This window comes from Passer domesticus, chromosome 30 (genome assembly GCF_036417665.1).
Source record: "Passer domesticus isolate bPasDom1 chromosome 30, bPasDom1.hap1, whole genome shotgun sequence".
Lineage (NCBI taxonomy): Eukaryota > Metazoa > Chordata > Aves > Passeriformes > Passeridae > Passer > Passer domesticus.
Genome location: NC_087503.1, coordinates 4,456,146 through 4,469,922, shown reverse-complemented (window position 1 = coordinate 4,469,922; position 13,777 = coordinate 4,456,146). Strand labels below are relative to the sequence as shown.

The 13,777-nt window shown below is 50.5% G+C and overlaps 1 protein-coding gene and 1 pseudogene across 1 annotated transcript; both read left to right on the top strand.

The window, feature by feature from the left end:
• The window catches only part of LOC135287585 (zinc finger protein 883-like), a 182,419-nt pseudogene that overhangs the window by 51,352 nt on the left and 117,290 nt on the right, over nt 1-13,777 (top strand).
• Nucleotides 3,776-6,999, top strand: LOC135287539 (serine/threonine-protein kinase pim-1-like). The gene is made up of 7 exons (XM_064400832.1): nt 3,776-4,019; nt 4,097-4,203; nt 4,316-4,366; nt 4,571-4,937; nt 5,555-5,731; nt 5,966-6,519; nt 6,848-6,999. Exons 1-6 carry the CDS (start codon nt 3,776-3,778, stop codon nt 6,070-6,072), a joined length of 1,053 nt encoding a protein of 350 aa, XP_064256902.1. The 3' UTR covers nt 6,073-6,519; nt 6,848-6,999.

Below are 13,777 nucleotides of genomic sequence, written 5' to 3'. Positions count from 1 at the left end.
AGTGTGTCCATCCTTCCTGGAACCCTGTGTTTTTACGGGCTGTTTCCCTTAAAAGAATCAGTTCCTGATTTGGTACTCCCCAAATCTGCATCCTCAATTCGGCCTAAGTCTGCCCTTAAAATTCCAGTGTAGAAGATTTATTGATGCCCCTGCTTCTTTCATGGAATATTTAAAAACTCAATAATTTCATGGTGACTGTGCCCCAAACAGCCTCTGACCAGCACTTCTCCCACCAGCCCTTCTCTCTTTGTGAGCAGCAGGAGACAGAGCTTTCCTTGGGAGTGGGAATTGCAGGAAACATCCCCAAAGTGCAGCTTGGAAGGTTCAGGCTGGAGCTGAGGAGAAAGCAAAGTCCCTGCCAGGGTAGAATTGTGGTGCTCGAGGTGTGGCAGTGTGAGGCTGGGCCATGGCCGGCTCTGTGTGCCAGGAGCCGGCAGCGCTGGGTGCAGGGAGCCCAGGGAGGGCACAGAAACGCTGGCTGAGAAATGCTGGGGCACAGCGAGAGGGGCGAGTGCAGCCGGCCAGGGCACAGGAGCAGCACGCACAGGGGGCACAGCCTGCAGGACAGATGGCCGAGGGCTGGGCAGGGCTGGCAGGGCCACAGGCACCCAGGCCTTTGTGCCCTGGGCTCGGGCAGCGCCTCTGGAGGCCCCACAGCAGGAACTTTCCTGGCAGGGGCTGCACTTTGGCTCTCCCTCGGCCTCCCTGGCCAGGCTGGCAGGGGCTGCAGGTTTATGGCATTTGTCCTTGCTGCCCCTCACATCCCCCTGCCCCACAGAGAGCCCCGAGCCACCCGTGAGGGACAGGCCCTGCTGGCCCAGGCTGGGCTCAGGGCTTGGCCTTTCTGCTTCCCCCAGCCAGCCCAGGCCTTGCTCAGCATTGCAGTTCCCTGCCCAGAGCCTTGGGCTCCCTGCACTCCTGGCCTCAAGGATCTGCTCTCAGCAGTCCCTGGGGAGCCTTTGGCACTCCCTGCCCTCACTGGGGCCCAGCCATGCTCCAAGGCACTTGGAGTTTTGCTGCTGACTCCTTGAGCAGCTTCTTCATCCTTCCCTCAGTGCCTGAGGCTCCTGGACCCAGCCCCAAATCCACCGTGGGGCTGATTAAAACACAGAAAGCCCTCAGGAGCTCTTTGTCTCCCTTCAATTGTCTTCAAGTCTCCAGGGCTTGTGCAGTGATTGGAGTCAGTTTGGAGTTCTGTTAAGGAGGAAGATGTCAATGTGCACCAAACACATGATGTTTGGATTTAATCATATGGGCAGTTTTCTATTTTTCAGTTCAGAAAAGAGGTGATAGAAGCATTCCCGAAGTGATCTTGATGCTGAATGTCTCCTTAGGAGGTCTGGGCACGGAGAAGAACAAGCCCCTTTTGGGCTGACCCTGTTTGTACAGCCTGCTGCTCACCCCAGCCTCACCATGTCTGACATGGCCCACCTGGGACTGACATCCTAAAGCATGCAAAAATGTTGCTGTAATTTATTATTTTATTTTATTCTGTATCAAATTTTTTTGTGTTATTATTTAACTACGTATATATTTATTATATTCATTTCTATTTATAATAATAACATTATTTTTTCTTACCAAGTTTTTATGTTGTGAAATACAAAGCTATGTTTTGTGTCAGGTACATACAGGCAACCTGTGTACCTGTGATTGGGATATGTGTGGAAACTGATCATGGGACAGTTACAAAGACAATTCTAATAAATAACTGAGGAAGTAAAGCATGGAAGAAGGCCTTTGAACCTATCCTTTGTTCGCAATTAACCTTTATAACTCTTCAGTTGATTTAGGAGCATTCGAATTAAAGCTTTAAGGATGTTGCTGCTTGACAGGAACTTTCTGCTTCTAGCTAAAATGAGTTTTGCAATAATAACCTTTTGAAGTATCATTTTAGAATATTGCTTGTAGTAAGTATCTTTGGAACTGTAGCTTTAGAATATATCAAAAGGAAACATGCTTATCTCAACACCTTAACAAAACAGTGAAAAGCAGCTTGAGAAAGGAAGATGAACATCAACTCTATCAAGGACTGATAGTTTCAACAAAGGGAAGCTGGACATCACTGTTATGAGATTTATAGTCCTTGCAATTAAAAGGTGGACCCACATCTGGAATCTGGACCTCACCAGCTGGGAGACTTCTTTCTTCTTTCAGAAGCCAGACCCCACCATACGGGGATACTCTTTTCTGGGATACATCCTGAGAAAAACTAAATCACAATAGTGTATAGAATTGTGACATAAAAATTGGGAACAGAAACTGCTGAGAAAGCTTATGAGTACCCCTATAAATATCTGTAAGCCCCAACTATCGGCGTGCAGTTGGAGGGAAAATTTTCCCCACTGTACCCAGCGCTGTTTTGCTCATACTTTACCATATTAATTAATAAATTGATTGCTGCTTGAATATTGGCCTCGTCAATCTTCTCATTTATAACATTTCGCATCCTTTTCTCTTGGATGCAGTTGGCAAACTTTCTCATGCTGGCTGCCCAAGGGCAGTGTGCTTCTGCTATCAGGCACGTACACAGAGTGTTTGCAAGCATGCTTCTAAATCCACGGAATGTCCATTGTTTTGCCTGCAGGGCTGTGCACATAGGCCACAGTGTCTGCCCAAAATGCTCTCTAACAGGGAAGTCTTTTCCTGAACTAGTAGGGGGAGGGGCTGCTTGAACTTGCTTTCTAGACGGACCTCTTTTGGAGGTTTCCTCCCAAAATTTGCCCTAAACCAGCACAATCCGTTAAAATGAAAACTTCACCAGTAGCACAATTCCACAGCCCACCAGCAAAAAAAAAGGATGTGTAAAGTTCTCCAAACATTTGTCCTGCTTTGCTGCAAAAGTCGTGCTGCACACACAGTGCAGTGTGGAAAGCCAAGAGAAGCTGCAGCTGGTGGCAAATCTTGGGACACAAGCTTCACCTTGTTCTCCATGAAAGGTTCTTGAGAAGAGCAGACAGGAGAAGATTCCTGGAAAACTGAAACAGCTTTCCAGAAGTGAAATGAAAGTGAGAGAAACATTCCAAGAAGTTTTCCTCCATTTATTTCTAGTCTGCCCTTTCCCATGTTGCACTACTTCTCTATCCCATTCATTCCAAATGCACCTCACCTCTAAGATCGGTGACTTATCATGTTTTAGACACTCTAAAATACCATGAGACACACAACAGTTTTCCTTCCCGTTTTTACTGGAAAGCAACACTGCAGATTTAAGTGCAGTGCTTGGGTCAGGCAGGAATCCTACACCAAGGGAATGTGCCCCGACAGTGCTTGACCCGCAGCAAGGACAATGCACAGCAGCGATTGAGGGGATTCCTCTGCCAGCGTGCAGGAGTCAGGGCTCTGCACCTGGGCTCGACACTGCCAAGTTCCCGTGTTTGGACAGACTAAGGGGCTGTCCCGGGGCGCGCGGGGCTCGCCCGTGGGGCTCGAGCGGGGAACGGACACGCGGACAAACGGCCCCGGGGCTTCAGTTGCAGCGGCGGCAGCAAAAGCAGCGCAAGCAGAGAATCTAAAACACTCTTTTTCTTTCTCTTTTTCTCTCTCTTTCTCGCCCTTTCCCGCTGACGAGCACCCTTCCCTCCGCGTCGATTTCCCGGCGTCCCTCTCCTCTCCTCTCCCCGCCTCCCTCTCCCCGTGCCGGGCCGGGCCATGCCCCCGGCCCGCCCCCGGCCCCGGGCGGGGCTGCCCCGTGCCCGCCCCCGGCCGTCCCGCCGCCGCCTGGCCTCAGCCCGGCTCTGGCCGTGCTGGCGCTGGCGCTGCTGGGCGGGCGTCAATGCCTGGGGCTGGGGCGGCATCGCCGGCTTTTGGCTCCGCCTGGCCCGAGCCCGGTCCCAGCCCCGACGCAGGGTCCAGTTCCGGCCCCGACCCCGACCCCGGCCCCGGCCCCGGCCCCGGCTCCTCCCGGGGCCCGCGGAGGACACAGGCGGCGCAGCCGCTCCCGCCGCCTCCGCTGCGGCTTCCCCGGCCCGAGCTCCGCCGCTCGGCAGCGCAGCCGCCGGGGCGGGTGGGGATGCCCGGCCCGGGGCGGGTGAGGGGCGCTCGGGGGCCGTTGCTGGCCCCGGGCCGAGCGCTGACAGCCGCGTCCCGCCCGCAGGGAAGGCGCAGGAGGCCCTGCAGGAGCGGTACCGCCTGGGTTCCCTGCTGGGGCGCGGCGGATTCGGCAGCGTGTGCTCGGCGACGCGGCTCTCGGACGGCGCCCCGGTGAGCGGCGGGGCCGGCGGCGGGCGGAGAGGGAAGAGGGAGACAAGGACGAGAATGTCGGAGCGCAGCGGGAAGGGCGTTGAGCTCAGCCCGCTGCTCCCCTTGCTCGCAGGTGGCCATCAAACGCGTGCCGCGGGATCGCATCCGGCACTGGAGCGAGCTGGTGAGTGAGCGGGGCCAGCGGCGGAAGCCGGGCCGTGCCGGGCGGCGAGGAGCCGGGGCCCGGCATGGTGGAAGCTGCCGGGAGCCCTGTGGGGAGAGCGGGCGTGGGCTGAGCAGTGCATGCAGAGCATCCCGGGCTGGCTGAGGGGTCCCAGAGCCCTGGCACGGCCTCAGCTCCACTGACGGCATCGCGCTCCTCCCGCAGCCCGACGGCACCAGCGCGCCCCTGGAGATCGTGCTGCTGGCCAAGGTGTCCTGTGGGTGTGCTGGTGTCATTCAGCTGCTGGAGTGGCTTGAGCTCCCCGACAGCTTCTTGCTGGTGATGGAGCGTCCAGAGCGGTGCCAGGAGCTGTCGGATTTCCTGGTGGAGCGGAGGTTCCTGCCGGAGGAGGAGGCGCGGGGGCTGTTCCGCCAGGTGCTGGAGGCCGTGCGGCACTGCACCAGCTGCGGGGTCCTGCACAGGGACATCAAGCCTGAGAACATCGTGCTCGACCTGGCCAGCGGGCAGCTGAAACTGATTGACTTTGGCTGTGGCGCCTTCCTCCAAGACACAGCCTACACCCAGTTTGCAGGTGAGCCCTCGCAGGGGATGCTCCTGGGCATCTCATGGCCCAGCCTGGGTGTAGCACCGGGGCTTCCCCCTACTGCAGCTGGGATGGGATTAATGCTGGAGCCAAGTTGATTTGGTTGGGGTGTGAGGGGGGCCAGCTCCCAGCCCTGCTGACAGCCTTCAGTACCCACTGTGGCCTGGGCTGGGGCTGGAGCTGGTGCAGCCAGCCCGACAAAAACCCCCATGGGGGTAATGGAGAGGGGGGTCTGAACTCGTGCCCTGGATGGTTTGGTGTGCAGGGGAGAAGGGGCTTGGACTGCTCCACTCACCTTATTTGCCTTGGCTTATTAACATTTTTTGGGGGCCCACGCAGGCAGAGAGGAGAGTGGGTTTTCTCCACCAGTGGGTGGGTTTTTCCTTTGTGTGTCATGGTTGGGCTTGCCCAGGGTTTCTGCTGCCCTCTTCCAGCACCAGTGGCTTCTTTTCCAGCCCCAAGTTTGTACACAAGTCCCAGGTGATGGTGAGAAGGCAGCGGTCACCCCGTGTGCTGCTGGAGCAGCCCCCACATGCCCGGGGATGCTGGGGCCAGGCTCTGGGAGCAGCAGCATCCCCCTGAAGAGCTCTGTCTGTGTTCCACAGGAACCCTGGCCTACAGCCCTCCAGAGTGGACCCAGCACCAAAGCTACCATGGCGAGGCAGCGACGATCTGGTCCCTGGGCCTCCTGCTGTACCAGCTGGTCGTGGGGAAGCACCCGTTCAGGAGGGGCCAGGAGATCATCTGGGGGCGCATCTTGTTCCCAGCACGGCTCTCTCAAGGTGGATCCTCATCTCTGGGCACAGGGGGAATACCAATGCTGGGAGACAGCAGCGGGCTGATGGGCATCCTGCTCTGGCAGCTGCTGAGGAGGTGGCACATGTCCTGCTCTCCTCCAAACAGAGAATCCGTGGGGAAGTTTAGGCCCAGCTCTGGGCACACCCAGTATGGCCTGGGCACAGGAACAGGGGGGCAACTTCTCCAAGTGACTGGTGATTTCTGGTTTGTCTCCCCAGAGTGCCAAGATGTCATTAAGCGGTGTTTGTCCATGCAGCCCTCGGACAGGCCATCATTAGAAGAGCTTTTCTGCCATCCTTGGGTGCAGGGTGCTCCTCGGCCCTAGAAGATGGGAGAGATCCATGTGCACAGTTGGATCCAGGGGCCTGGCAGGTACCAGCTCCACACATCTCTTGGCACTCAGTGGCAAAGCAAACCAGACTGGTTTTGTCCTGCCTGTAGCTCTGAGCAGGGGTCAGCAGAAGGGAACAAGCAGCTCTTGGGCGGGAGCTGAGCTGGAGATCTGGTGTGGCAAGCACTGGTGGCCACCATCCCCCCGGTTTGTTTGTCTGGTTCATGGATGGCTGGGGCCCTGGGCAGAGCCCTGACAGCCTGGTCTGTTCCCAGGGAAGGAGAAGGAGCTCCTGGAGAAGCTGTACCAGGTGGGGCTGCTGCTGGAGACAGCAAGGACAGCCTCAAGGATGACAGTCTCTTCCTTGGCCTGGCCAGCTGAAGAAGATGGACTTGGATTCTGGCACCTTCTCTAAAGACACACTCCACACCCAATTTGCAGGTGAGTTCCACAGCCAGGGGGATGCTCCCAGATCTGGGCATGGCACAGCCTGGCTGGGCACCAAAGGTTCCCCCTTTGCTGGGGGGGATGCAACGAATTCTTCATTCAGCTCCCCAGCTGCTTTCTGGCTCTGGGCAGCTGCTGAGGGCTACATGTGCCGTGGCTGGCTGCAGGCTGGGCACATGTCCTGCCCTCCTGCCCTGCTCCCAAAGACAGCATTGATGGGCAGCTCTGGGCACAGCCAGCATGGCCTGAGCACCACGGGCAGCTGGGACAAGGGGACAGGAACCTTCAGCTGACGGGCAGTTTCTGCTTTCTCTCCTTGCAGCCGGGCTCTGCGGGTGCTGAGGCTGCTCTGGGCTCTGCCAGGGCTCTGTTGGGCTCAGCCCTGGGCACAGCTGGGCTGGCTCTGCCCTCACATTGCTCTGACAGCTTTGCATCAGACGAGCCCGTTCCGAGCACAGCGCCTGAGCTTTCTGCTTTGGCAGGTGAGTGAGACTCTCCTGCAGGCCCAGAGATTGCAGCTGGGGACACACATCCAATTGGCAAGAACGCAAACTCTCCACAGTCCCAGCTGAATGCCTGGATCTCCAAAGGATGTTTCATCTGTCACACTCTTCATTCCTTTTTGGCTTTTTCTTCCTCTAGAGGTGCCACAAGTGGGCCAAAGCTGGCGAGTGGGCCACTGAGGCAGTGCAGTCTGGAGCTGATGGATGGAGAATTGCCTTTCTGCACTCCCAAACCAGAGGAAAAATCTGTAAGTGGGACTTTGTGTCTTTAAGAAACCCCTGACAGTTTCAAAGGGAATGTGCAGCTCATTCACAGGGTGAGAAGGAAGGGCATCTTCTGAAGGGTTTGGGGTTTGACAGAGGTTATATTCCCAGTGCTGCTTGGAGCTGGAAGGGCACAAAGCAATTTCCCATTGCTTCAACCACAATTTAAAATAACAATGTTGGAAACAAAGCCCAAAAACTTTTTAAAAAGGCTGCTGAGGTCAGTAAGATGGATCCATGCCATCAGCACATTCACAAAGTAATGTATGAAAAAAATAACTGAGTTTTCTTCTTCAAAAGATCATTTGCCTCTTAATACAAAGTCACAAAAGATTTTTCACTGCACACTTGGGTTTTGTTTTTATCTTTATCGTTTTACCAATTTTTTTTTTCCTTATAACAGAAAACATGCTGTAAAAAAAGAGTGTCCTTTGCTCCTGGTTCCCATGCGGAGCAGCTCCCTTCCTGCTGGCTGAGCTGCTCAGGCAGAGCCCGGCAGCTCCTGGCCATGCAGGGCTGAGGCTTTTCCCCACTGCTGGGCACAGACTGATGGAGCAGCACTGCTGAACACGGGCACACCCAGAGGGACCAAGAGCAGCTGCCTTTGGCCACCTGAGGCTCCAAGGCCCAAACTCTGAGCAGCCAGGGCTGGAAGAGACTCGCAGGCTCCCTGGTGGCTGTGCTGCCCCACTTGTGCCCGGCCCAGCTCTGCATGAGGCAGAGGGAGAACAAGGGGCAGCTCCCTCTCAGCCCAGCCCAGGGACCCTGTGGTAATCGGCGGAAGAAATGCAGCACTCAATATGAGCGATCAGCAAATCTCAAAACTTTATTGATAGGCACATACATTTATATTGGTGTTAATGAGGCTAATACATATTGCAAAAAGTGAGCTCATCATTGGTTAGTTACTTATCAGCTAACTACGCCTACCTTATCATTCTTGAGGCTACTATGCTGCAGCTGTTTACATATTTTCTTCATGTTTCTAACTAACGATCCTCTCCCACATCCTGATGTTGCACCAAGGGCACAGTGCCCTTGCCAGGTTTGGACACTGACTGCTGACTCCTATCCTCGTCTCCTTCATCCCTAACTAACGGTATTATGTCAGTGTGACCTGTGTTAGCTAGCCAGCTGTTCACAAAATCCTCCACACTTCCCCTGTTTTTCTGTTGCACAAGCATAGTCTGATTAGATGCAGCAAATATCATTCTTTGAACCATGTTCTGTAAGCACATGCAAAAACAAGGCAAAACTAACACTACTAACAAAGCTATAATGCCTACTATAATGATGACTCTAACAATAGAGCGCAACCATGATCCCAAGCCTAATGATTTGAGCCACTCATCAATGCCAGAGCCCGATTCTACCTGTAAATTTCCAGTTAGCCTTCGCAGCTCAGAGAGCTGGGAGTGGATGGACTGGGAATGATCAGAGAGGTTCATGCAACACATGCCCTCAAACTCTTCACAACCATGGCCTTGTGCCAGTAAAAGGAAGTCAATTGCAGCTCTATTCTGAAGCGTTGCATGGCGAATAGAATCAACATCAAGCAAAAGGCTAGAAAGTGCTAAAGAGGTGGCATTAGTTTGCTTAGCAAGCCAGCATCCTAGCTTGTTTAAAATGGCATGGGCACCTGCTGCTGATACCCCTGGAGCTAAAAAGGATGCTGCCACTATGGCCCCTGGGGACCAAAATTTTACATCATCTTTGCAGTCAGCAGCAAACGCATGGGCCATTCTTTTAATTCTGTGATAGCAGCGGCTCATATTAAGGATCATTGACGTATTGGGTGTGAGTAGAGACAACCGTCCAATTGTACATGGCCCCCCGCTCAGCATCGACGGGACACTGGGCCACGCACGGTCCCCACATATTAAAAAGTAACCTGCTGGTAATTGAATAGGGTCATTTGATGAGATCGACACCCTCTTTGTGGTATAATTGCACCAGGTTGTTGCATTACGGTAAATGGCCATGCTGGAGGTTACAATAGTAGAATAGTTTTTGGCCGGCAGCTGACTTTTATGCTTAAACCTAAGGCATGCATCCGCCATCACTGAGCCTAACAGTTCCAACTCTTGGGGTTCCTGTGGTGCTATAGGAAAATGAGAAATCCATTGGTCCCAGTTATCTACACTGACCCTGGTCTCATTGGTTTTGCAGGTGGGTATTTTTGATGGGCATGGCCAGGGATCTGCCGGTAGCCCAACCAAACAGGTTGTAAATGGATTGCCAGGAGAAGATAATGACAAGCAAATAGCCTCCTGGTTAGTTAAATTTGCCATGGTGATCCAGATATTAGTCTTGGGCTGAGGTGGGGCCCATGCTTGGTGGGTTCCCACTCCTTTGGCAATGTCTGGGCTGTCTATTAAGAGAGCAAATACGAGTAAAACAGCAGCATAAGTCTGCCACATCACCCTGATTTTCCTGGGCGCTGTTTTGAACCATCCAGACATTTGGGGAATTAACAGGTTGCCCACAAGCCGTTAAGAATGTCTCTTCCTTCCTCTCCCCCTTTTCTTTCTTGAGCCGCCCAGACTTAATCTTTTTAGAGCTCTTAAACAATCGTCCCACGCTTGGTTAGGATCTTGATCCCCCAGAATCGGACCTATTACATCTAGCTGGGAGAGGGGAATGCCCCGACCACACTTAGACTGTAGGATACACGACTGAGATTGCCCTAAAGCGCGTCTGGCAAAGTGCTGGGTTTCCCACCTAAACCATGCGAGAATTTTCTGTTCTGGGGACTCATACAACTGTAACCCTTGGCGGCCAGGTAATCCTGTAAAGGCCTGGAGTTCTGCTTGCCAGGAGTCCCGCTGCCAATAAAATGCACAGCTTCTGCACCACAGCTCAGGTAACTGGGACTGATGCACCCACTTAGTTTGCTGACACCCCCCGCAAAAGAACAATATCCATGCAGCACACTGAGTATTTTGACACTTAATACAAGCTAATCTCTTAGGCCCTCTATAATAAAACGTATGAAGCGCCGGAATCAGGCTTAGTATACAGTCCAGAGATTGACACCGATCAATCGCTCGGTCAATGGCAAAGCTACACTGTCCTTTCAGCTTGAGAAGTATCGGTCGAATGGTGATCAGCAGCTTTGCCTCCACTCGCCGACCGTCCTCTTCGCTCAGTTGTCTGGGGTCCGGTTCCATCTAACACAGCTGCTCGGGTCCATTTAGCAGGTACCCACAAGGATCCTGTAGGGGTAGAAACACAAAGATATCCGCAGCCCCAGTATAATACCTTAGCAGGACCTTGCCATTGTCCTGTCTTGGGGTCTCTATACTTTACCCATACGTCCTGCTTCACACTATCTTTCTCTGTTACATAATGACGAATTACAGCAGGAACTTTGCTTTCCCCAAAAACACACAGGTGATTTAAGATAAATAGACACTTTAGCAACCTCTCTTGCGGCTCTCCAATATCTTTGTATTTACCTAGATATCTTTTCAAGGTACCATTAGCTCTCTCTACAATCGCTTGTCCTGTCGGGGAATTAGGGATGCCTGTCACGTGTTCAATCCCCCACATTTGCATGAACTGTTTTATTCTTTTGCTGCTGTAGGCAGGTCCATTGTCTGTCTTAATATGTCGTGGCACTCCCATTACAGCAAAGCAGCTACTGAGATGCCTCTCCACGTGCCCTGCTTTCTCACCAGTTTGTGCTGTGGCCCATATAAAATGACTGTAGGTGTCTATAGTAACATGCACATACTTTATCCTTCCAAACTCAGCAACATGTGTGACATCCATTTGCCAGGTCTCATTTGTTTTCAGCCCTCTGGGGTTAACTCCTAGACCTAACCCGCAGCCCCCGTTATGATGACTACATATGGGACAGGCTTTGACTATTGCCCGTGCCTCTTCCATAGATATTTGAAATTCTCTATGGAGGCCTTTTGCATTTTGGTGAAACATGGAGTGTGCCTCTCTGGCCAACGTCTGCCTGGGAATTGGAGTCACATGTGTGATTGAGACTAGCTTATCTGCTCGTGCATTACCCTCTCCCAGACCAATATCCCACTTGTGACTTCTGATATGAATGACAGAGAAAGGATACTTTCTCAGCTTAATTGCCCTCTGTAACTGTATAAACAGCTCATGTAACCTCCTGTTCTGAACTTCTTTTATAGAGGCATCTTCTATTCGCTCGCATACTCCAGCGACATATAAAGAATCTGTCACTATATTGAGAGGCCCAGAAAAATGCATCATGGCCCAAACAACAGCCAATAACTCCATGTTTGTAAAGTATCCAACTCGGAGGCCTGGAGAATCTGATGGTGCCATTGTCCCTTTTCCTGCCAGGTCACTGCAGCAATTCTGGATTTTCTTCCTGCATCCGTGTAGGCTGTTACAGCATCCGACAGGGGTTTCTGTGACCTTTTTGGGCATTGAATCCAACCCCATTGCCCTATCCAATTCAACGGTATATTGGGGATATCATCAGTGGCAATCACACTTCCAGCTCCCAACAGTGCCTCTTGTAATTCCACACTGTTTATCAGGTACCAGGTCAATGTGTCTTTCTTCATTGGTACCCGTATCTGATCAGGCTCCTTTCCCATGATCTGTAGTGTTCGTTCACGACCCTTTTTGAGCAACTCAGCCAAAATTTCAATCTTTTGAAGAAGGGTTTTATGCTGTTGAAGTGGAGGAGATATCCATTCCAAGGCCCACACCTCCCCCGTTTTTCTGTTTTGCTGAGTAAGTGCACCTAGTAAGTATTTAGTTCCACACCAAACTGTCAGCTGTATAGGGAGGTTAAGGTCTCGTCTCCGGACACTGCCCTGCATCACACAGTCCAGTGTCTGTCTTCTTTGCTTGTTGAATGGTCAACGTTTCTCTTGCTCTTGATAAAGTTTCACATTCTTCATTGAAATCCATCTGGATTTTGCACCTGTTAAAACACAAACAAATCCCACGTCCCCGCAGGACTGAAGAATTTTCTCAAAATCTTAGAGGTGAAGAATGGGTCCTGGTTTCATTTTGCAATGTTACATACAGAAATGTTAAGATAAGAGTAATTAGGAATAAATTCAGATAATACACACAATCAACAACACATACAAAATCAGAAAATTACCAAACACTACAACACTGAACTCTTATCCCAGAGTCTGCGACAGCTGATAAACCTTAAAATGACAGAGAATTGGAGAAATCATGTCCGGATTCATGTTTCTCCAAATCACCTCTGAAAATGGCTCAGCCGTCATAGATGGTCAAATTGCCAAGTCAAAAGGACTTGAATACTATTTGATGCAGAAAACATCTGGGTTGATTGTCAATCACTCCATCCAAATAGAGCTAGAGCTTGGCCAGAGCCCGAACTCTAATTGGTGAGTGTCACTTAACATACTTTTTAAACAGGACTTTTAAAAACAATCCTTATAAACAAAAAACTTTAGGGTTACAAACCAATTAAACTATCAAACAATTGAATCTTTCTGAAGTTTCTGTCAAGACAGAGATTTTCCAAACACAGCAAACTTCTTGAATTCTCTGCTGGAGTATTCCTGTAATAATAATTAAAAGAACTACAAAACTGGCAATTTGGATAAAAACCCTCAAAAACATCTAAATAGTTAGGAAATAAAAGACAGGATTCTGAAGAGACACGTGTCTTGCAGGTGATCACACAAAAAAAAAAAATAGAAAAACACATGAAAGCCGGCTGCAAACACCACAACAACACACCAACAACAACTCTCATCACAAAAATCTGAAAACTCCCTAACAAGAAGTTCTTGAAGGGGTTAAGACAACCTTCCCAAAGTATTCATCTAGTATTAACAACAATCACTATCTATCAGCATTACTTACAAAAACTGAAAATAACAAAGGTTATAAACTTAATATAAATAATTCTTAAAACTTTGAATCATTGGGGAATTGACTGATGACCCCACAACAGGGTCTGATTGACCTTTCCCAAATGCTTTGTCTTCCAAGACACCTTGGGTAATTAAATCTTTACTAATACTTTCATCTTTACACGACATTTTGTTTCCCTGGGAATAATTTTTTACAATAGAAGCAGTTCCCTTTTTTTTTTTTTTTTTTTTTTTTTTTTTTTTTTTTTTTTAATGAATTAAGCTGGCATTTTGTTATACTGAGATTTCTTACTGATTGACAACAATTATTAACTGAAAGATAACAGGCTGGTAAGGCTGGACAGTTTGCATAGATATTTTAAAACAAAACTGAGAAAGATGACAGATAATTTCAAACACAAATAATTTCACTTAAAATAAGGACAGTACAAAAACAATTAGCACATTTACATCCATTTATCTAATGCCATCTCTTAATGAATAGAAGAGAGCAAAGACCATAAAGACCATAGTATACAGAAATATTACAGTTTAAATCTTCTCACATGTAGTCCAAACAGAAACTAGGAAGTTTATTTAGATTTTGTTCCCTTAAAAGGTTGTTCCTGCCTCAGGTAAGGGAAAGGC